The sequence below is a fragment of the Poeciliopsis prolifica genome, unplaced genomic scaffold (genome assembly GCF_027474105.1).
Source record: "Poeciliopsis prolifica strain line A6 unplaced genomic scaffold, Auburn_PproV2 SCAFFOLD010, whole genome shotgun sequence".
NCBI lineage: Eukaryota > Metazoa > Chordata > Actinopteri > Cyprinodontiformes > Poeciliidae > Poeciliopsis > Poeciliopsis prolifica.
In genome coordinates, this window is record NW_026562385.1 from 13,584,868 (window position 1) to 13,607,756 (window position 22,889).

General features: G+C 41.6%; 3 protein-coding genes across 7 annotated transcripts; 1 reads left to right on the top strand and 2 right to left on the bottom strand.

Moving 5' to 3' along the window:
- The first annotated feature begins 755 nt into the window (after positions 1–755).
- rpl23 (ribosomal protein L23) lies at positions 756–4,209 on the top strand. The gene is made up of 5 exons (XM_055035661.1): positions 756–875; positions 1,578–1,661; positions 2,504–2,632; positions 3,563–3,676; positions 4,089–4,209. The coding sequence occupies exons 1-5, from the start codon at positions 863–865 to the stop codon at positions 4,169–4,171; spliced, it is 423 nt and encodes a 140-aa protein (XP_054891636.1). The 5' UTR covers positions 756–862; the 3' UTR covers positions 4,172–4,209.
- A 568-nt stretch (positions 4,210–4,777) lies between these two features.
- Positions 4,778–11,047, bottom strand: si:dkey-283b1.7 (von Willebrand factor C domain-containing protein 2-like). The gene is made up of 3 exons (XM_055035915.1): positions 10,667–11,047; positions 10,046–10,175; positions 4,778–6,239 (listed from the first exon to the last, which is right to left on the bottom strand). Exons 1-3 carry the CDS (start codon positions 11,030–11,032, stop codon positions 6,010–6,012), a joined length of 726 nt encoding a protein of 241 aa, XP_054891890.1. The 5' UTR covers positions 11,033–11,047; the 3' UTR covers positions 4,778–6,009.
- A 1,189-nt stretch (positions 11,048–12,236) lies between these two features.
- On the bottom strand, positions 12,237–22,211 carry LOC129363677 (SWI/SNF-related matrix-associated actin-dependent regulator of chromatin subfamily E member 1-like). Of its 5 annotated transcripts, none has more exons than XM_055035911.1 (11): positions 22,124–22,211; positions 21,536–21,593; positions 19,949–19,992; positions 19,230–19,328; positions 16,986–17,066; positions 15,098–15,229; positions 14,780–14,951; positions 14,477–14,649; positions 14,287–14,388; positions 13,334–13,565; positions 12,237–13,236 (listed from the first exon to the last, which is right to left on the bottom strand). In XM_055035911.1, the coding sequence occupies exons 2-11, from the start codon at positions 21,540–21,542 to the stop codon at positions 12,908–12,910; spliced, it is 1,371 nt and encodes a 456-aa protein (XP_054891886.1). In that variant the 5' UTR covers positions 21,543–21,593; positions 22,124–22,211; the 3' UTR covers positions 12,237–12,907. The 5 variants fall into 5 exon arrangements, with proteins under 5 accessions (XP_054891886.1, XP_054891884.1, XP_054891885.1 ...); XM_055035909.1 differs by having other exon boundaries at positions 16,974–17,066; XM_055035910.1 differs by having other exon boundaries at positions 16,974–17,066; positions 22,116–22,187.
- Positions 22,212–22,889: the final 678 nt, after the last annotated feature.

Below are 22,889 nucleotides of genomic sequence, written 5' to 3' on the forward strand. Positions count from 1 at the left end.
CTAATTACCTCAGTAATTTTGAGATTAATCTCAGAAATGTTTTAGAAAAAAACTAGGACATTTCTAAGTTTGAAGTAAAAAAAATGGACAGGTTCAGAATTACAGACCATGTGTTATTTTATGTTATTTTTCTTTAAAAATAAATAAATAAAGTGAAAATATAAGTCAAACATATTAGTGTTGTACACTTAGAGAGGATGTAGGATGAAAAGAAGTTCTATGTTCCTGCTGTGAACTGATGGTGACTAAGTTAGAACTGGAGAATGCAGCAGCAGGGTGTTGGTATCAGTATCAGTGACATTTGGCAGTTTGATCCATAAGGCCAGGCTCCAAATGACTGTTTTAAGCTTTGATGTTGCTGGTTAACAATAGTTTCTGTTACTCTGGGAACAAATTCTTACATTTGTATCAAACTAACTACTAGCTGATTTTTATTTCATTTCTTTCCACAGAGTTGTTGTTTATTAAATATGTTTGCTCTTTCAGAAAGAAATGTTAGAATGTTAAGATTTGACTCCAAATCATAGTAAACTGTGTACCCTTCACTAACCGAAGCACATCTGGATAATGGTTTGAGGACACATATAAACTGCACAGAATAGAGTTTAAAATAGTAAATAGCATGAGTTTTGCTTTATGGATAACATTATTACTTGTTTACGTATTTATAAATTATTGTCTGGATTTAAAAAGAAACACGATTAAAGAGTTCTATCTTAAAGCAATTGAACTGAACTGTAAAGTGGTTTACATTTTTCCAACAGCATCTGAACGTCTCACAGGCTGATGACCCGGATGTATTTGTGTTCAACTTTATAACCCATAATTCCTTTCTCCGCCTTCCTCTTTCCCTGTCGCAGCAATGTCCAAGAGAGGTATGATAGACTTCCTGTAAAATCCACCTCCATCCACTGTTTTTCATCACACTGTGGAGAATGTAATGTTACTGAAGTGTGAATAAGTATTCTCTATTATGTATTCCTGCTGCTCGTTGTAGATTTATCAAAGTAGTTAACGGTTAAAGTCTTGTAGCATCTCGCCTTTCTGGTGACGGCCGCCATATTTGTCTATCAGGGCCATGTAGCATGGCGGCCAAAGAAATCAGTTTTGAGGCTGTATACTTTGCGCGTTCTCTCCGAGATCAACTGAGAACACAGCAAACCACAGCCTGCTTCATTTCCATCTGACCCGGGTTTTAAATAATGCTGCTGTGCCTCACAATATGTTTACTGAATGTAGCTAAATCTAGCCGCAGCTAGCAACGTGAGTAGTGTTGGAGAATTACTGTAATTAATTCATAAGTTTGTTCAGCACTCATTTAATAGATACGCGGGTCAGACAACACATGGCTTTAACTTAATGGATGACTATTAGAACTGACTGAGCAGACAGACTAGCAGACAACTTCACATGGTCACTTCAGTGATGGTTGGTACTAAGACCGTTTTCCAAGTTGCGTATTACAACTGATCTGCAAACATGGTGACAGTCCCAACTTGTTACTTATATTTTTTGCAGTTGAAGTAATGTTCAGGACAGGCTCCAGGCAGAAGATCATGTTGTTTTCTGTATTTCAGGACGTGGTGGTTCATCTGGTGCAAAGTTCCGCATCTCACTGGGTCTCCCAGTGGGAGCGGTCATCAACTGTGCTGACAACACAGGTATGTGGCCGAAGATATGCATGTGTGAAAACAGCAGATGATTAGATCGGGCAGTTGTGTTGTTTGCATGGATAATGACTGAATGAAGCATCTTCTGAGAACAATAATTTGCTATTAATATGGTTAGGATTCAGTTTTTCAGACTATTTTTTTGTTTGCACTCTGTATCTTAACTTTTAAGATGTGCTGGAGTTTTCCATTTAAAGCTGCAAAGTCTGGTGAAGGTTCTCAAAAATGTTCAATTCTTGCTTTTATTGTTTTTAATAAATACCAGATGACGTACTAATAAAATGAAACTATTCACCTGGTTTAAGAATGTCTCAATAAGAACTTCTTGTCTGAAGTGATGTTGCGTCTCTTAAAGATGGACCTCCAGAATGCAGTGAAAGATGATGTCATCAGAGAGGGGGTCTTTAAAAAGTAAATAATCTAAATTTAGCATTCTAAATCTAAAACAAAAAGTTACACATTTCTATTTTTCCCCATATTGGGTCTTAAATCACACAGTTTGGTCTTAAGTTCGCAGCCCAATGTCTCTTTCTATTAAACTATTAGTCAGGTTCAGGTGGAGCTGCAGTCGGAGAGCCATTGTTCCACATGAAACAAAATGGTGGCAGGTTTTGTTTCTGACGAATGTTCCTTCCAAAAGCACTTGCTCTGTCTGCCCAGTGGCTGGGTGAGTTGTCGTAGAAGGAGACAGGAAGTCATCACTGTGGGTGAGACGGCAGCTTCACTGTGGCTGACTGATCTCAATCAGGGATGAGACAAGCCTTAATGTCCTTAATGTCTTCATGTCTCCTGTGATGCTTGTTTTCACTGATGGGGCCCTATCTGTCCCACAGGTGCCAAGAACTTGTACATAATCTCTGTAAAGGGCATCAAGGGGCGTCTGAACCGTCTGCCGGCTGCAGGAGTGGGTGACATGGTTATGGCCACAGTGAAAAAAGGCAAACCTGAGCTCAGGAAGAAGGGTGAGTCTGACCACAGCCTGCATGCAGCACGTCCACTCATGCTGATGTCATCATGTCATCAGTTAATCTTCACAATACGGGCCGTTATAATAACAAATCATGCTGATGATGAATTGCCCCAGAAATTACAGCAATAAATAGTCATGCTGTCATTTTGAGACCATTTATCAAAAAAATGTAAAAAAATAAATAAATAAATACAACTTTAATGTCTAAAGAACATTTAACACTAGAATTGTAAAATATTTTAAACATCCAAAATACATAACCAAAACAGTAATTAAAATGCATAACAAAGTTTCAGTAACCAAAATTGCACTTCAGAAAGTATTAGTCATTCAGCTTAGTATTGTGTAAAATATTTGTGTAAACAACAGGCAAAAGTTGTGAACACTCACTGCTTCACATTGACTGCCAAATGTTTTTAGAGCTTCTATTTAACAATATTTGGCCAAGTAGAAATGATTACACTCATGTTAATTGATCATGCAGTTATGTATTTATTTATTGATAGACTTGCTTGCTGATTTTAGGGTTCAAGTAACTTTTCAGTTGAACACTTCAGAAGTGATCATCAGATTTATAGGAAACGTATTATAGTATAAAATTGTTGACTTTGACCCTCCAGAGCATTGTGTTAACAACTGGTTTGACGGAGAGCCAGGAAAATAATCTTATTTAAATCTCATTTATTCCTGAGTTAAAACAGGAGAGGTTGTGAAACAAATAACTAATCAATAACTATCTATCATCTAATATGAACCCCTTATATTGTGATACATTGTCAGCCGTATCGTCCTGCAGTAACAGGAACATAATCAGGTGTTCATGGTAAACTGTTCAATGTTTTTTATTTTTACTTCATTCTTAATAAGTTAAATTATAGATGTAATGCGTTACACAAGTTAAAAGTTTTCTAATGTCTTTCAGTGCATCCTGCAGTGGTGATACGGCAACGGAAGTCATATCGGCGAAAAGACGGTGTGTTCTTGTACTTTGAAGACAACGCTGGTGTCATCGTCAACAACAAAGGAGAGATGAAAGGTGGGTTTAGAGATCCGTGTTGGAACCAGAGGATGAAACCAGGAAACAGCAGCATGTTACTCATGGTTGGGTGTGTTCAGTCCCAGGACATCAACACTGATAGTCGTGGTTAGTTTAGGTGCAGTTGTTAAACCAAAGCTCCCTTCAAAAAGCACTTGCGTTGTCTGCTCAGTGGCTGGGTGAGTTGTCGTAGAAGGGCAGACTGAGTTCATCTCTTTGGGTGAGAAAGCAGTGACCCCGTGACTGTCTGATCTCAATCAGGGATGAGACAATACTCATATTATTCATATTTCACACCATCTTCTGGCTACTTTATCAGTTTCAATGTTAAAACCTGTGAATTGTGTCTTTCTTGGTAACCAGCTTGATGTTTGGCCAATAGTGACAGATTTTCATTTGTATGCATGTTCAGGTTCAGCCATCACAGGACCAGTGGCCAAAGAGTGCGCTGACCTGTGGCCCAGAATCGCCTCCAATGCTGGCAGCATCGCCTGAAGAGAACCTGTTTGTTTTCAATAAAAACTGTTCACCAAGCTGCTTGTCCTGCTTGTTTGACGTTCACACCTGAACGGAGGGGATAAAAATGTTCATCTCCAACTGAGCTCAATGATACTTCTGTTTTAAATGATCCTGCATCACATGGAGCTGCCACTAGATGGTGCACTGAAACGTGAGCTAAAATCTAAAACTAGTGGGTTTATGTTTAGTAACATCTGGAGGTGTCGGGGTGAAGAAAACCTGTCATGTTCAGGTTAAAACCAGTTCTGCAATATCGACCCTGATTTTCTTAATTTTGGGACATCAGCCAATCTGACATGCAGATGACCTGACAGGCCCATCAGGTCATCTGCATGTTTGAAATTAACAGTGACCCTACTGTTGCCAACTAAGCAACTTTCTTGCTATTTAACAATTCAGAGAAAAAGTATTAGCCAAACTCAGAATTGGCAGGTCAGGGTTTTTGAGATGTGATGATATTTTCACTGGAAAACAACTGAGACCAAAATGTTAATTGACAGGGATTTAATCTGAGCTTGATGTTAGTGCTGTTCCTCATCCAATGTTTTAACTTTTATTGGAAATGGAATAAGTAGAAGAAAAGAACGTTCAGTAATGCCTTTATTGTTCTAAAAATGAACAGATCTGGATAAATTATTGGTTTGGAAAACAAGGTTCTGGTTTGGACCAGGCGATTCTGGAGGAGTCGTGAAGGTCATCCAAACAGTAGGGGGCGCCTTCAGAAAGTTTAAAAAAAGTGACCAGATGAAAATCTTGAGTGAGGGAGGGAATTGTTCGAAATTAAGAGCCATAATAAAATTAAAGAGATCTATTACACTAAGGAAACAGGCATCCAAAACCTCGGTAGTCATAAAGGACACAATAAAATGATGGATAATCTATCATAATCTTTTCTTTTGGTCTGGCAGGATCAGAACAGGAAACATGAAACATCTGTATGTGACAAACAGCTCTACAGAAACAACTTCTATTTGTTCATAGAGTTCAATAAAACCACACATAAACATATTCACATTATTTACTAATGTCTCTACTAAACACATAATGTCTAAGTCACATTTTTAAAAGGTTTTCTCTTGTTTTCTGCAGTAAATGTAAAAACTGAAAATGTGACTCATCACATCGGCTGACCTGCACAGGAGCATCACTTCAGATCAGTTAATCATAACCAGATCAATTTATCATAACCATATCAGAATATGTTAACAATATAAGTTTATCTCAACCAGATCAGTGCAGCACCACTCAGTGTGACAGGTGAGACAGAATGGAGTCAGGATGTTGCAGCTGGTCGACATTAAATAGGTTAAAATATGGCAAAATAATTAAATATGTTTGTGTAAATATATATTTGTTAGTACAATATTCACATGTCATCACTGTAGTCCCAGTTGATTAGTGTCACAGTTAGAGCTCCAGACAGGAAGGTCAGAAAGTGTCAGTGAGAACATCAGAACAGTTCTGGTTCTGTGTGATGAGGTTTCTTCAGGCTGTAATATGGAATTATCTGGACTTTTGACAAAAACAGAATCTGTTGTTTTACAAACAACAGATGTGGGCAACATCTGGGCTTCCACCAGACCTCACCTGTTTGACGCTGTGACAACAGTCACGACTTTCCCGACACTTTAGACCATTTCCTATATGTAATGTTAGTGACTCTTATTTGATCTAATTTCATCATTAGGATGTATGTCAGTACTTATCAGTAAACTTAAACTTTAATGCTGAATGCTGGTGAGCATTCAGCATGAGTCCCAAACATTCACTGCTCTGAGTCCCACTGACTGAGAACTGGAACCAGTGACTCTGCTTCAGGGTATCAGGTCCAGTCTCGGGAACAGTCTCCCCGCCACGTCCTCGTCCATGGGGGCGTCAGTGCGGGGACGCAGTGTGGAGCTGGGCAGGGGGCGCTGTTCGCAGGTGGCCTGGGGGTGGGTGTGCCACGTTCCGTCCCTGTAGGTGCAGTAGCACACCGTCTCCTCGTCGATGTTCACACGTTCCCCCGCCGGGATCACCCTGCTGCCGGCAAAACAGTTGGGACCTGAAAGCACAGGAGACGGTGCAGTGCTTCACCAAGTGCTTCACCCAGGGCTTCACCCAGGGCTTCACCCAGGGCTTCACCCAGGGCTTCACCCAGTGCTTCACCCAGGGCTTCACCCAGTGCTTCACCCAGGGCTTCACCCAGGGCTTCACCCAGTGCTTCACCCAGGGCTTCACCCAGGGCTTCACCCAGTGCTTCACCCAGGGCTTCACCCAGTGCTTCACCCAGGGCTTCACCCAGGGCTTCACCCAGGGCTTCACCCAGGGCTTCACCCAGTGCTTCCATTCTGCTGCACATAAATGTTTTAGTTAATCAATTAAGATTTTACTTTTGGGGGGAAATATAGCAAACAGAAAACATGGTTTTAGTTATTAAGGAATAAAAGTAAAGAAGTAAACCACATACGTTGAAGGTAGAAGACCTGTATCTAATCTTCTAAACTGGCGTTTGAAGAGTTTCAGTCTGGTTTCAGAACTCATCATAGAACTCATCATCTGAAACACAACTGCTGAAAGCTACTAATGATATTCTCTTGGCTTCAGATAATGGACTATCTGTTCTGGTTTTGATCCAGTCCAACACAATGTACAATATTCTCTTTTTCTTAGAACGTCTTGAACATGTATGTGTAACCGGATCCGATCTGCGTTGTGCTGGTTTATGTAGGTATCAAAGGAACAACACCAGACTGGTTTAAATCCCATCCACCTGACAGGTTCCAGTTTGTTCATGTAAACAATAAATCTCCCCTCTTCAGAGTTATTGTGGAGAACCACTGGGCTCTGTGCTTGGACCAGTTCCTTTTGCAGTGTGCTTCCCATTGGAAAAATCACCAGAAGCAGAAGCAAACTTCCCTTGTCTTGGTGTTCTCTTTCTGCTACTTCTATGCTTGTTCCTTCCTCACTCCTTCCAAAAAGCTCCACTTTTGTCTCATCAGTCCACAGAATATCTCCCCAAATATCTCTGACACCGAGATGCGTTTAGGTAAATGTGGCTCTTTGTGTACTTTCAGGTCCGGAATCCATTTTGCCCATCATTGTTGAACCATGAACTCTTGTCTTTATAAGGCCTCTCAGATGACCTGTTGATGCACCTCTGTGGTTCTGATGGGTGACCCGTTCATGAAAAGAAATCAGCCTACTTCATGTTGTCAGACAAGTTCTGTTTAAGTGATTTCTTGATTCTAGATACCCAATAGTTGAATTAAACTCATCTGTCCACTAACAAGATCAAATTCTTTAAAAAGAGGGCAGAACATCTTCATATAGGGTCAGCTAATTTTTTACTTTAACAAATGAAATGTTTTAAAAACTACTTTTTGTATCTTGCTATCCTTGATATTAAAATGCGTTTGATGAACTGAAGCGTCTAAGTGTAACTCAGTGAAAGGGAGCAAACACTTCAATAACACCAAAAAAAACCATTTGATCATTTTCATCTCTCAGTCACAGGTGGTTCCTTCATGCGGCAGCGACAGTTGAAACAATTAGCAGCAGTGGGAGTCGGAGGGGACAGGAAGCTCAGTCAGTCCAGATCCCTCCAAGACGCAGCTGACGTGGGGGAAATTGGAGCGATGGCAAAATAAAAAAAGAAATAAAAACATTAAAAAAAAACAATGACGCAACAAACCAAACCATCTGTTCCGCTGCCTGTCCAGACATAACTGGACGGCACAATTTTACTCTCGCTGCCAAAGCAGCATGACCCCGGAAGCAACACCCAGAGCCTGCTGAGGGTCCAGTTGAGAGGTCAGATCATTGGTTTGTAACTTGATTTTTATTTTAAAAGAAAAAGAAAAAGAAGTGCAGCAGTGCAAAATGATTAGATTTGTCTGCAGCTCTCCACACTAATTCCACTAATATTTAAGAGGGTCTTAAAGGCTGAGAGGACATGTGTGACATAACAGGGTCGCTTCCGTAAGCCGCAGCGAGGCTGAGGTGATGTAAGCGGCGCTGCAGGATGCGCGCCGCTTACATCACAAACAGCTGCAGTAATGGCCTCAACTGACTGGAGGTTTGGTCTTAAGTGATGGAGAAGAGAACAGACTTTAAATTACTGTTAGTTTCTAAATCACTGAGCGGTTTAGCATCACAACACATTACAGTACTGATTTTGAGCCATAATAAATGAAACATTCAATAATATTTTGATGCGAATTGACGGCACTTGACAAAATGTTAAATGTCAACTGGTTTTCTCAATTATTGATGACCTTATATTTTTTGTGTTTTTTTGGCATTAAGCACTTTGAGCTACCTTGTCCTGAAATGTCCTGCACAAACGAGGAAGTGAAATGCTGAGCCATAACAATATGAGCGGTGGTTGTGAGTGAAGAAGGGGGTCTGGTGACACCAATATACATAAAAGCAGACATAATATCGCAGCACAATGATGCAACCAACTGGATGCTAATTTTACACAACTTCCTCTAGGAATTCTTCTGCTGACCCAGTGCCAAATGTGCTAAATGACCCACATCTTAAAAGATACACTCTGACGCCAACGTATTGGTTGATTCCTTGGAATTCCTGAATTCTAGTCCAGTCATCAGCTTTTACTAATACATGTGAAAGAAAGTTCTGCTGCCAGGAACTCAGTGACCTTCCAGAGTGGAACCAGGACAGGATGCTACTGGTACAATAAATCCAGCCAAGAAAGTTCCTCTGACTGTGTATTCCACAGGCAGCTGTCAGTGGTGTTATAACCAGGCTGAAGCAGCTGCTTTTCTTCCTGTAAAGTGCCTTGAGGTGACGTTTGTTTCTAAGAGTATAAATGGATTTATCTGAAGTGTGTCTTTGCTCAGCCACATTCAGGAACCCCTGGAGCTTCACCGGCACTCACAACAGTGCAAGTAAGAGCTGGAGTCTGGGCAGGGATTAAAAGTTTAAGATAAAAACGATTTGGATGTTTGTTTGCTTGTGTTTTACTGTGTTTTGATTCTTAACTGTTTGGGGGCCGAAGCGGGCCCCGAAGCAAGCTGGTGCCAAGTTTTGTCAGATTAGTTTCAGAGAGCTTTGAGTTCTTTCAGAATGAGCTCCAAACGTTTTGTCCACTTTTTCTCTCAGACCTGTCTGGATATGTCAGCACTGTCCCTGGAGGTGGAGAGAAGGTGACATAGTCGTAGTTAGTGGGTTTTACAGAGCACTAATGCTGTTGCTGCCAAGTTCCACCAGGTGTTTGCTAATTGCTGCTGGCTAGTCTGAAGGAGCTGAGTGGGGGAGAACTGTTCTGAGACTCAGAAGTTTGGAAGCTGCAGCTCAGAGGAGGAGCTTCACCTCCAGGGTGGGCTGAGGTCCACCCTGGCATTTTGCACTGTGGAGTGGTTGTCATGGAGATCAAATTATTTCTCACATGACAAAAAAAAGCAAGGCAAGGCAACACATTTATGGCAAAGTTTTTTTTTTAATGTTTGTTATGTATATATATGTGTGTGTGTGTGTGTGTGTGTGTGTGTGTGTGTGTGTGTGTGTGTGTGTGTGTGTGTGTGTGTGTGTGTGTGTGTGTGTGTGTGCAGGGCTTGTAGTTTATTGACTCTTCCATCTATTGTTCCATAATAACAAACCTCAAATACTGAGAGCTGTTTGGTTATTATTTCCTAATAATCAGGTGACTTAATGATTCTGATTAAACCTCTAACTTGTTGATAGTTACTCTTTACTGTAAAGTAATTCATTTATTCCTGTTAGACAGATTTGTTTTTAGTTTTGTGGTAGCATGTCTAACTAATTTCAAATAGCCAAAGACAGTAACGCTTGACAGCGACAGGACTGGAGCTGGACCAGTCTTACCAGTCTTACCAGTCTTACCAGTCTTACAGATGGGACAGCAGTGGTTGGGCTCATAGGTGGGGTTCACGCAGTGAGGGGCCGGGCAGTCGGAAATACTGCAGTACACCTCTCTGTTGGCCTCGCAGCGGCACCGCTCACACCTCGACACCTGGAAGAGACGAAACGCCATGTCCATGTTGTCCGTGTCCACTTCATGAGAACAACATGCTGCACCAAATTATTCAGAACGCAAAATGTCAAAAACAATTACAGAGTTGAAAACAAAGTTATGCTTTGAAGTTCGAAAACCTTAAGCGTTGTCACAAAATGGAGAAGAGTTTGGAAACAATAGTGTGAACTTGATTTGCTCCCCCTGCTTGTCCTTAAATTAACTCTTTGAAACAGACACGCAGACGGTATTTTTGCTCGGGCTGCACCGATAAATCGGCATCGATTTCCTTAAGTTTGTGAGATCGATGATCGGCCGATGCTTACATGTGAAGCTGATCTTATCCACCGATCTTATCCACTGATCTTATCTACCTCAGCAAAGGTCTAAATATCAGTCGGAGGGTCAGCCTCATGAGGCGCACCTGCACGGGGATTGGAGGGGCAGGACGGGACAGAGAGGAGGGATGGAGAAGTCTGATTCTGTCTCACCCTGAACTCCTCCAGCAGTCTGTAGGTTTTGCCTCCGTAGACGCAGACCCTGGCCATGGCCTCACACACAGGGCAGCACGCTTTATACTTGATCCGCGTGCACTGCGGGTGGATGCGGGGACACCTGGGTCGGACGCACACGGGGCCGTCCACGGTGCAGGTGCAGGGGCACGCCGTGGGGCTCGGGTAGTAAACCTCTCCGATGCTGTACACGAAGCCATGGTCGTCAATGCACCACTTGCCCCGGTAGTCCCCAAACTCGTAGTCCGGCTCTGTTTTGGTGGAGTACTCCTCCGCCGCGCGCCCAGGAATCAGCAGCAGCGCCGCGAGCGCGACGGAGAGCCCGGGGAGCGCGCGCTTCTCCATGGCAGCCAGGTTGAAGTGAGCGGCTGCTTCTGCTGCGCTCCGGTGAGCGAGCGCATCCTCACACCCGCAGGGCGGCAGTGACGCGCGTGGGGGCGTCACTGCCGCCTTGCGTCCCGCTGCTTCACCCAGAGGCTTCAACAGAGTGAGGGTGTTCAATCAATGATCAATGATCCAACATTCTGATCTGAACTGTAACCCTAACCCTCCTTAATGGATTTATTGATTTATTTTTATTGGTTCTCAAAAGAGAATGAACTCTGGAAACAATCTGCCACTTCATGAACTATAAAACCAGGGGCCCCAAACGGGACCAGGTTCTTTGTAAACTCAGTCTATGATACTAATAACACTAAATTTGACTTTTTTTCTCACTTTTACTTATTTCTTCAATAATTATTACATTCATTTACCATAAATGCTGACCTCATACTTTCTGATTTTAGTTGGCAAAAAGCAATGTGGTAAAAAATGTTTTGTCAAAAGATGAAATAAAATCACTTTAGGACTCAAGCCATTGTGTTAGGAAGGTCACAGTTATGACTTTATTAATTGTGTGCTCAACTTTGTCACTTTATTTTTATGCCTTTATTAATTTGACTGATGTTCTGGTTTCAGCTGTGGCTGGTGTTGATGTGTTTTATAAAGAAAGTTCATGATGATATCGAATACACTACCAGATCAAATTTTCCACCACAAACCCATCTTTCAATAAGAAAATGACCTATTTTCTTATTTATCCCATAACATTTTAATTCCTCTCTGAAGTTGAGGTTTTTGCAGCAGGGCTGCTGGATGGCTCCTCTGGTGTTTCTCTACTTTTCCGTTTGTAGCTTGAGGAGCAAAGCAACCGATTCATTTGACTGACAGTCAGTCAGAAAGAAACCTTGTTTTTAATTCTTCCTTTGTGTGACAGTAATGCATATCTATTTTAACCCAGATTTTATAACGATTAAAAGAATTATATTAATAAAATCCATTTATTGGATTGTTTTTTTCTCATCTTCCCTCTGACTTTCTGAGGTAACCATTTTGGTTACAATTTAACAAAATAAAAAATGTGGGTTCACTTTTCAGTTAAATGTTAACCATATTTGTAATACGATGAAAAAAATGTCAGTTTCATTCTAAATATTTAAACATTTCTTGTTAAGTGAATTGAGATGAGTGACTGTACATCAAGGAAAAAAAAAAAACAGTTATCCACTCAGATCGGGAAATCAAATTTATTTGAATCAATAAGATCAGACAGTACAAAAAGAGGCAGATTACTAAAAGGTCCATTTCAAGTAAGAAACCAGTCCTTTGAATGGATAAGTGAGGTTAACTTTGAATGGGTGGCCCATGTACTTCTCTGATGTATGGAAATGATTCTAATATTAGCAGAAACATTAGAAAATATGATGGAAAACCATTACAGAAACAACATGGAGGACATATAAGGTGTTTCAGCAGAAACCTGCGGATGAAACGACAACGCTGACTTTAAACTCAACAAGTCATCAGATATCAGCTTGCTTAGTTTTATTCCACATATTCTAAAGGTTCCTCGTATCAGCAGGAACCTCAAACTGTTGCAGGTTCGTACTTAGCTGAGCATGCAGAAGGTTGGGAATCAACGGAATCCAAACAGAGCTTCTTCCAGCCAACTGAGTCAGAAATGTTTCAGAAAAGCCGAGATGGTCAAAGGGAAGGTTTACAGGTGGAGTATTGTCTCAGGTGTGTGACAGGAAAGCAAGAAGTAACAGAACCAGTTGTGTGTTCCCTACAGACTAGCAGAACATTGGTCTGTGAGGTGAGCAGTCATGAACCTGTGTGGTTCACAACTTTACCACTAGAGGGCCCACCTCTACAGCTACCACTCTGTTCTAACTAAACTCACACATCATACTGTTGGCTACTCTGATTGGGCAAAAGTAAAGGTGGTGGGGGGGCAACTTCTTCTGAGGAGGGTGGGGGGGCTGCAGCTCCAGGGTTGGGGGCTTCCTGTCCCACTGAGGGGTCCGACGGCGCTGTGGCCCCGATGCTGCCATCTGCTGGAGGGGGCAAGCTGTTGCTGTCATCACTGGGGGCGCTGCTGACCGGAGTGCTGCTCTCCCTTGGGGGTTCGGGGGGAGGGGCTGTTTTGTCAGAGGCAGATGGGGGGTCAGGCAGGGGAGGGGCAGCAGACTGCTGGTCAGAGAGAGGCTCAGCCGGCGCCGCCTCATCTGGGGGAGCAGAACACACGTTTACATACTTAAAGGTGACCCATCATGTTTCTTGAACAGGATAGGATAGCAGCTCACAGTGTGGAAGCATTAGTACCTGTCTCCATTGGTGTGGGCTTGTCTTCCTCTGTGGTCCCTGAGGTGGTGCTCGCGTTGCTCTGCTCTGCAGCTTTGTTGGCTGCAGCTTCCTGTTGCTGCTGCGCCGCTTTCTCCGCCTGCTCGGCCGCTTCTCGCTCACGATCCTCGGCTCTCCGCCTGGCCGCCTCCTCTGCAGCCGCCATCTCGGCCGCCAGCTTCTCCATGTCCACCTCCACCTTCAGGCTGCACAGCTGCACACGAGACAAGGCCAAACACAGCACTCAGTACAGACAGGCCGGTTCAAGCAGGACGGCTTTACAACATGAACAATATATTCCCTCCACTGTTTTGACAGCTGTGGACAATACAATTTAATTTTTTTTAAATGCCAGTCAGACTGTAGAGCTGAGTTTAGTCTCATACTGGTTGTTAAAAACATCTTGAGGTGACCTGGAGATGGGATTTAGCATGAACCTGGAACATTCCAGCACTAGATATTTAATTAATAGTTTGATTTGACTGGATAACAAAAATTCAACAAGAGAACCAACAAAAGAAATAATTGAGAAAATTCTCAAGTTCATTAAATAACATTTGTTGTCATGACTATACTTGTTACTTATGATGTGTGTCAGGGATAATCAGATTTTACATATTCTTTTCAAATAATCTTTATCTATTTGCTCATTGTTGCTGTGGCAACATAATTTTCCACTTGGGACTAATAAAGTTTCTCTTTCACAGATCCAAGAATAAAATTGGAAAGTTGTGGAAAGAAAATATCAAGATTGACAAAAATGTTGAGTTAGAAACAGAAAATCAATATCTGAACTGGAATAAAGCTGAAGGGGAAAAAAACATGTCCTGATCCTGTTTGTATAATTTCATAATAATTTCCACAAACACACATTACACCTGTAGCTACAGTGAGGCTGGATCTTATTTAGCTCCAATCGTTGAGTGGAATCTCACCCGCTTGAGTTCAGTGTTGAAGGAATCAGTAGTCTCCAGGAAGCGTCTCTTCTTCTCTTGATGGCGATCTTCAATCTGCAGAAGCTCCGCCTCCAGCTTTCTCTGAAATGACCCGCAGACAGCTGCTCAGAGGAAACCGCCATCGACCTTAACATAACCAATGGCGACACTCCTCATCCGGCCAACCAACCTGGTGCACCATGAGGGACTGGACCTGCCTCTTGAGGACCTGCATGCGGGCCGTGGTGACCACAGAGCGGACGTCGGGGACGACGATCTCGCTGAGGATGTCGCTGATGAGTCGGTGGTTCCTCTGGAAACGAGCGGCCGCCGAGTGCTTCACTGAAAAGCCGTCATCGTAGTCTGGGCACAGAAAGGCAAGCCAACATCATGCTTCAACATCAGCAGCTAGCTAAAGCAGAGCTGTCCAGTTAGCATGTAGCGCCTCAGCTCCCCCTCTGGGGGGTCTCAGGGTTTGTGAAAGTGAACTTGCCATCGGGGTCTTCAGCAGGCTGGATGCTCATGTACGGCTCTCCCTTGTCCATGCGACTCTGCCTCTGCCTGCTCTCCTCCTCCATGGCAGCTTCAGCGCGGTTCTTGGCGTTCACGTAGGCCAAGTAAGCTGGAGAGTTGTGATAAGCTTTCAACGAGTCGTTGTACTCGATCTGCAGGCAAAAACGCTAAGTTAGCCTGTGTGTGAAGCTATTAAAGCCTAACATACATGTCCATGCTAAACACGTAGCAGCAGACGTTCCCAACGCTAACGTTCCATGAATGATCATTCTCTCCTCACAGAGGACTGAGCACAAACCTTTTCAGCTTCGTACTCATTCAGGTAGTCCTGCTTCTCCTCGTCAGTCAGGTCCCTCCACATCCCTCCGATTATCTTCCCAATTTCCCAGAGCTTCAGGTCTGGATTGGAGGCTTTCACCTGGTCCCATACCTTCAGGGTGATGCAAGATGCAAACATACAGGCACACACCATCAGATCACATCCACTTTAATGAGAGAACTACAAGACAACAAAGAAATAAAGAAGGAAAAAACCAAAGACAGAAGCAGTCAACTAGCTTTTATCTTTTGCAGAAAGAATTGAGGAAACAAAATAGAAGTGCATCTCAATAAATTATAATATCCTCAGTTTTTTTTTTCAGTAATTCAACTCAAAATGTGGCTAAAGTGGGCCACTGCTATAGTAATAACTGTGTGTAAATAACGTATGTTGCAGTCAGAGTAATCGTTTCAAATGACATTAAATTTGCATTTTTTTTGGAAATAGAAGGGGTCAGTTTGCAGAGTGGAGTAGAAAAGAATCCAAGCTGCTGAGGTGTAGAGAGGTTTTCCAGTCAGAGCAGCGCTCCAACATGTTTCCCTCTACAGACAAGCTTTATGGAAATCCTGCTTTTGTTTTCCAGGATGTCTTGGTACCGACCCACTCTACAGAGAATCAGAACCTGCTTTAATAAACAGACTGGCAGCACATTGGAGCAGCTCTGTTCCTTTCATTAACATTTTTCAGTTTTCAAACTTCCACTCCTCTCTTTCTGGGAAAAAATGCTATTTTGGACAACAACATGCAGCTTTGCGTGGTCTGCAGCTGTCAGAGGTTTGGCTTTTAGTAGAGCGTCTGTCTGGTGTTGCCTCCCGTTCAGCCTGCTGCAATTTTCATGTCTGACGGCTTATTTTACCAACTGCCCTGATGACTGCAGCTACTTCTTCATTTCTCATCTAACTGGGACCAAAAGAGGAAGAAATCGTCATATTTCATTTGTCCTTTGGATGCTAAATATGAATGAAGTTGGTTTTTTTGGTAAAGATGTACTGTTTGTGAAAAACCTCATCAACATCTATACGTATCTCTTATTTAGAGGAACTCAACAGAGTTGATCTTACAGTGAACAAAACTGTTTTATTTTCCTGCTAATTAATACCACAGTCAGAGAAGTTTGGGACATTTTTCCTGTTTTTCCAGGTATCGACATTCACTAATGTCAGTTTGGTAGCATAACTGTGGTAAACAGCTGTAGTACTTTGACAACATGCTGGCTAATGCTGACACAGCAAGTTAAATAGAGGGTAACCATGGCGACCAGTGACAGCTTAAAGGCCACCACCCGCCTGTGTTTGCAAATAGGTATACCAAACCAGTCTATGGTAACAATCTTTTTTTGTTGGTCTGTGTAATATTCTAATTTCTGACAAGTTGATTTGAAGTTTCTAACAGCTGTGAGCCAGAATAATCCAAACTTACTGAAATACACGCTGAAAACATAGAACTACATCTGATTCTTCAAAGTGAATTACTGAAATAGATTTGAATTTCCCTGATATTGTAATTCACTGACATCCACTTGGAAGGTGAGACATGGAGCTGATGGATTTATGGCTGCACAGTCAGAGAGCAGAATGTCTTCAGCAGCATGTAAGGATGAGATTAGAACTGCAAAACTATGAGATCAAGAGAGGAAATAAGAGCAGCAGAGGAAGTGAATGCAGCATCTAGAAGCAGAAGATGCTGGAGAATTCAAAGCTGACAGAATAAGAGTGGAGTAGCTCCACTTGGTGGTGGAGGTGGTGGTGGTGGTGAGGCGTCATGGCTTGGCTGTTTCCCGCCCTCAAACCCCTGCAGACTGGCAGGGGAGGGGAGGACAAGCAGTAAAAGCAGACACCGTAGATGGGTGTCTTACCTTCCTGCTTACCTTCCGGCTGTACCGCATGTAAGGCATCAGAGGCTTGTCTGGAGGTTTGGGAGGCTTTGGGACGGTGATCCCCGACGAGTTCTGTGGAAAAGGAGAGGAGAAGAGAAATGAAAGGATTTCAGGTTGGACAGCAGGATGGGGGCATGAGGAGGGAGGGACAGCAGGCAAGGAGGAGGAGAGAAGAACAAAGTGATCATAGAACTCCAGCTCTGGAGGTCCGCTGTCTCTATTAGACACCACTAACCCCTCCCTCCCTCTTTCTTCATGGTGTCGGCTCAGTGACGTTTACTCTCTAACAGTCTAACAGGCAGTCAGCTGTTTGCAGCAGAGCGCCGCCCTGGCTGTCATTAGGAGAGTGTTAAAAACACTTCTAGCTTTACAGCAGCTAGATGCTACAGGATCAAGGATTGTATGAAGAGCAGATGGCAGGCAGTTGAAACCACAAGTTTACATACACCACTTTTCTCCCCACTCACAGTCTTAAGTTAAAGTATGCCAAACTTTTCTAGTTCTCGGTCAGTTACAATCACTGATATTTCTATTTGCTAAAAGTCACAAGGTGTCATTTATCAACTGAAGTCTTCAGAACCAGACATTTCCATCCATGTCCTCAGGGTGTGGTAGAGTTGCTCTGAGCTGGATGATGTGGGTCAAAGAAGTTCTGGTCTGTTCGTCCTGACAGAACCGGGTCAGGACGAGCCTGGTTCAGTCACACTCCTACAGCTTCTCTACTGGCCATACTTCACAGTTAAGATGGTACAAGCAGTCCAGTTTTTCTAACCATGGCCATCAAAACTTGTTGGCCAACAAGTTGTGCTGAACCTAAAACCAGTCACAGTAGTGTGTTGGTTCTGACCCGCTCCAGGCTCCACTAACCGCTGGGATGTTACTGCACTCCTCAATGATTACCATTTGGTTTTCATGGAGCTGAATCCTACCAGATTATTCAAATGAGAGCGTCAACATGTCATGTTTTTAATCTCATTAGCCATTTACTCTGGTTACTCATGTGAATGTGGCTGATGTCCTTCCATCTTCAACAGCATCTTAAGGGCTTTAGCTTTAGCTCTGGAGTTGATCTGCACATTCTGGACCAGAACCCGCCTCCTTGCTGAGCGGAATAGAACATTTTTTTTTTTTAACTGAAATAGAACAAGAGAAGTTTGGCTTGATTTTACTTTAGAAAGAAAAAAAAAAACGACTGTGCCTTATTAGGTGCATCTTCTGGTTTCAACTGTATATCCAACACAATAAAAACATTTATTAAAAAATATTAAGTTGGCACAATTTAAGGAAATGATTAAAATACCAAAAGTAATATTAATTGCAATTATTCCATGTTTTTCATGTACTTGTAATGTTTTACCTCCGTGCAATGTCCTCACCACTCTGAGCTTTAGTATCTGTTAACAAAACCTACAGCAAGGAGGGCACAGAGGTCGGCTCAGCCCTCATTTCCAACGATACGGGTCGGGCCAGTGAGCCACTTCATGATCTGGCATATTCAAGCGAATGTTTCCACCTCCAGCTGGACTCCGACTGGGCAGGCGTGGTTCAACCCAAACACCTGACATAGCGCCATGCTAAAGTAGCAAACATGGTGCACCGCACTTTGTCACAGGTAAACAGAATTCATCTCCTTTTTTGATAGAAGAACACATTCTATTACCTAAGATGCAATAACAGCATTCCTTTAGTGAACAACTGATTGTTCACTAAAGGATCTGCAGTTAAAAATCTTTCTGACATCAACAGGAGCACAAAGCTCAGCTCTTTCTGCTGGAATTATCAATGCAGTGTCGGACTGATGCACCGAGTATTTACTGGATTTACTGATTAAAAATTTGACAATTTTTCTAAACAGAATGTGAACCAGCTGAAGTTAAAACTGCTGCGTGAGAAGTTCTAGGTAGAACAGATTTACAGACAAAGTTTTTGGTTTTTAATCTTAATACAAAATGTCCATATTTCTGTACAGTTTTGGCTTAATTACAGTTCTATTTTTTCCGCAAAATGGCCTTTTTGTATTCTGTATAGTCCTTTTAATTACTAAATTAGTTGAAGATTATTTCAACAATAAATTCAGCCTCATTAAAAAAGGGGTGTTACAAAGAAACTTTTTGCATTCACACATAATTAATGCTTCCCTGAAAAGTCAATAACATATCAAATCATATTCCATATTCCCCCCACCACCACCCAAATTTCCAAGTCCCATTTTGAAATCCTTCTTCCATTCATTACCCTGCTGGAGCCTCCGGAGCTCCCTCCCAGCCGGAGGTTGTTGTAGGCCAGATGGCTGTAAGGGTTGTAGCCCACAAACCCTGGGGTGGAAGGCATTTGCTGATGGAAGACAAATGAGACAAAACACGAATGAGAAATGGCTCACAAACAAGAGGAGGAAGAGGGACAAACATAAAAAAAGTTAAAAGAAAGAAACAAAAAGGAGTGGAAAACATGAGCAGTTGTTTTGATGACCTCAACATGCAAGGGAAAAAAGAAAGAAGTGGCCAGCAGGCTGGCATTCAGAGTGAGAGCACAACATGTCAACATTCCATGGAGGATTAAAGCTTGGTTCAGTTTCTGCGGAGAACAAACTCCGTTTAACTAAACCCGGATCAGGACCAGAACCGTTCACAATGTTGCACCTTGCTGCTGAATGCGAGAAAATGAAATGCCGGGAAAAAAACAAAAAACAGATCGCTGACTCAAGTTCACTAAGATTTCTACCCAACATAGGAGGATAGAGATCTTGACTCAAACAGCTACATTCTGTTAAAAGGCTAGAAATGGTTGTAAGATGGGAAGAAGCAGGAGCCAAAGTGATTATGGAGAGCTGAACAAGATTTGTGGCAACCTTAGTGAGTTCAGATAGAGAGAAGGAATATGGAAAAGCAAAAAGTAGAGGACAGCAGCCCAGCTGTTAGTCAGCTAGGAGGAACAGAGGCTGGTTAGATACTCACTGTTGTTGGGGCGGGAGGGGGAGGTGGAGCGTAGGATGGGCGCTCTGTGCAGGAGCAGAGAAAAGAGACGCATGACAACCTGAGTCTGATCATACTGCTCAGAATTACTACTGCACTCAGAAATCAGAGAGAGAAAAGGAAAATATCTGCTTTATATATATAGTCAGTTCACACTCACACAACCCACAAGACGCTACTAAAGGAAGCTAAAAGCAAGCCAGGGAAAGGGCAACTCAATAGCTGCGTTTCCACTCACCATATAATTGCACAATTTCACATTTCAAAAATAAATCTACTCAAAGGAAATGTGCTACATTTTGGTGCTAGGAAGAGATGTTTTTTTTTTTTTTTTTTGGTTGTATCAAAGTTGGTTTATTTTGCAAAATTGCAATAGAAAAACTTTTTTTCTCATCGCATGAGTCACATGATGTAGATGTTACCACTGACGCAGTTGGAGGATGAGGACGCTGCATGTTTATTAATGACTTATCACAGGAGCAAACTTATTCACAACGTGTTAAATAACTGCGTTTATTTAATGGAAAGTGTGTTTTTTTGACATTGACAAATTTGCGAACACATTTGTAATGGCAACCAGCTTCTGTCAGCCATTTTCAAAATCAGTGAGGTTTTTAAAACAAAATGTTCAGAGATGAGGTCCATTGGACACAAGTTTGTGTTCTGTGTTCGCTGTCCGGCAGGGTCGCACTGACCCCACCACCGCTTTACTGTAAGACGGTCAAAGAGGAAAACCTTTTTTCTCCTGGAGAACGTCTGCTTTTTATTCAGATCAGTAGAAACAAACAGAGCGAACCTCTTCTGGTAAGAAGAGCTGTGAAACTCAGAAAACTCTGAGTTTCTGCAGCACTGGAGTCACATGTCAAAAAGTGCACACAGTGTGACATATAGATGCTAATGTTAAAACAGAAACTGCAGCAGATTAGACCATGAGGTCTGATATTCCACAGACAGCTGGAGGATTTGAAGCATTATTATCTTTTTTTTTCCTGAAATCATTTAACAAATCATTATATTTATATTCAACTAAAAATGTAAGTAAATATATCTCCATGTTACTCTCAGAAATACGCATTTTAAGCTAAAATTTAATAAATGATTGAGAAAAAATAATAAAAAAAAATACTGTTTCCTAATTACACAAAAAGGTCCAGATCAGTCATATGCATATATCGCAACTTTTACACAATATGTGCATGCATATTATGATACACATTATACATATTGTATAATATGTGCATTATAAGCATATTATACATATTCTATAATATGCATAATACTGCACAATATGTAATATTATGTAATCATATGTATATTATTAATATTGTACTCCAAAGAAAGTAAATACAAGAAATGATTACTGAAATAAACAAACCTGTTTATGTTTTTGAATGACTAAGTGGCTGGTTCATGGGAAGGAGGCCCATATTTTCTCATATTAAAATGCTTAACATTTGTGTTATTTGTAGTATTATTATTGTTACAGAAGTTTCCTTGCAGCAGTATAAGGGAAATAGGAATGTTAGAATCAAAATCATTAACAATGTGTTTTTACACGTTTATACTTACTTGACATCTTTGCTGGACTCTGGATTGCAGAGATCAGGCTGTCCCCATGTTGGGTAAACTGCAAAAAGAAAAATAAGCGCCAAGGCTTCAGCATTTTCAGCCACTAAAAGACAACAATCAGAACCAAAATGTTTAAATTAAAGACATATTATGCGCGGACTCCTAAACGGTCTCGAAATTACTGGATATCTGCGATAAGCATCAATGAAAGACGGTCGACTTTGTGAAAATCAGGCAAACTCTGATAGGCGAGGCCTCTAGCTGAAGGGTTAACACGGAGGAAATTGCGCCTCGGTAAACATAAACAGAGTTCATTTAAACGACCACTTAAACGCAAAAACATAAACAGAAGCAAATTAAGTCCGCTAACTGAACTAACAGTCTAACTCTGGTCTGAAGAATGGAATCAATATGTTAGCGATGCTAAGCTAACAGTTATCAGAACGTAACAGACCAGAAAGAGCTCAGCAACGAACCTAGCTGCTAAGCTAACCAAAACCAGCACATTCAGCACATTTGGATTCAATTCGACTTATTTAAGTATTAAAATTTTTTTTGTATGTACAAAGAAATTACTAACCCACTCACTTTGTCACCCTTTGTTCCCTTCGACTAACACGCCTTCTGTTCCGCTTTTCTCCCTTTCACGCACAAACCGGTAGTGTTTAAACAAAAGAGATCCTTTCAGAATAAAAGCTTGACTGCACGAGGTCAAGCTCTTATTCTGGACAAGAGGTGGGTAGAGAAACCAAAAATTGTTCTCAAGACTAGCACTACTTTCAGGATAAGTAACTTAAAAAGCAACTGTCCGAGAAATCACTCATGTAAGACAATAATTTTTGTCTTTTACTCAAAATAATTTTGAGTAAAGGCCACTATTACTTTTCTAACTGTTATTACTAGGTTGCTCAATCAGTTGGGTCAGGGAGAGACAGAGGCAGATGAAAATATTTAAACAACTTAAAAAATACCTGACAAAATAGCATAGCAGCAGTCAACAAAGGAGAACACTTTTGGATTAATTGGAAAATTATCCAGTGGAGAGAAATGATAGTAAGTTTTTTCGTTCCTTTAGCAGTACTTCATCTGTTAAATAAATTTGATCAATTCTATGTCCTTATGTAATTTTAACAACCGATAAGCTGTTAAACTTACAGGAGACAGACAATAGTGGATGAGGGAAAAAATTAGAAAAGTTATGAACATGGAAATGGTGGAAATAATCCAACAGAAACCAACACATCTCATATTGTTAGTGGTACTATCAGAGAGGATAAACATATATTTGTGAACAAACATAAAAACTGAATGGATAAATGTCAACACTGTGCTTTATTATTATTATTATTTATTA

Bases quoted from the DNA above. Each gene is read 5' to 3' on its own strand.
- rpl23 (XM_055035661.1), top strand. The intron at 1,662-2,503 runs GTATGTGGCCGA...TCTGTCCCACAG, and splicing joins CAACTGTGCTGACAACACAG to GTGCCAAGAACTTGTACATA. The intron at 2,633-3,562 runs GTGAGTCTGACC...AATGTCTTTCAG, and splicing joins ACCTGAGCTCAGGAAGAAGG to TGCATCCTGCAGTGGTGATA.
- si:dkey-283b1.7 (XM_055035915.1), bottom strand. From the start codon at position 11,032: ATGGAGAAGCGCGCGCTCCCCGGGCTCTCCGTCGCGCTCGCGGCGCTG. The intron at 10,176-10,666 runs GTGAGACAGAAT...CGTCTCTTCCAG, and splicing joins GACTGCTGGAGGAGTTCAGG to GTGTCGAGGTGTGAGCGGTG. The intron at 6,240-10,045 runs GTAAGACTGGTA...CTGTGCTTTCAG, and splicing joins CTGTCCCATCTGTAAGACTG to GTCCCAACTGTTTTGCCGGC.
- LOC129363677 (XM_055035909.1), bottom strand. The intron at 14,952-15,097 runs GTTTGTGCTCAG...TTTTGCCTGCAG, and splicing joins ATGAGTACGAAGCTGAAAAG to ATCGAGTACAACGACTCGTT. The intron at 13,566-14,286 runs GTGAGATTCCAC...TCTCGTGTGCAG, and splicing joins TCAACACTGAACTCAAGCGG to CTGTGCAGCCTGAAGGTGGA.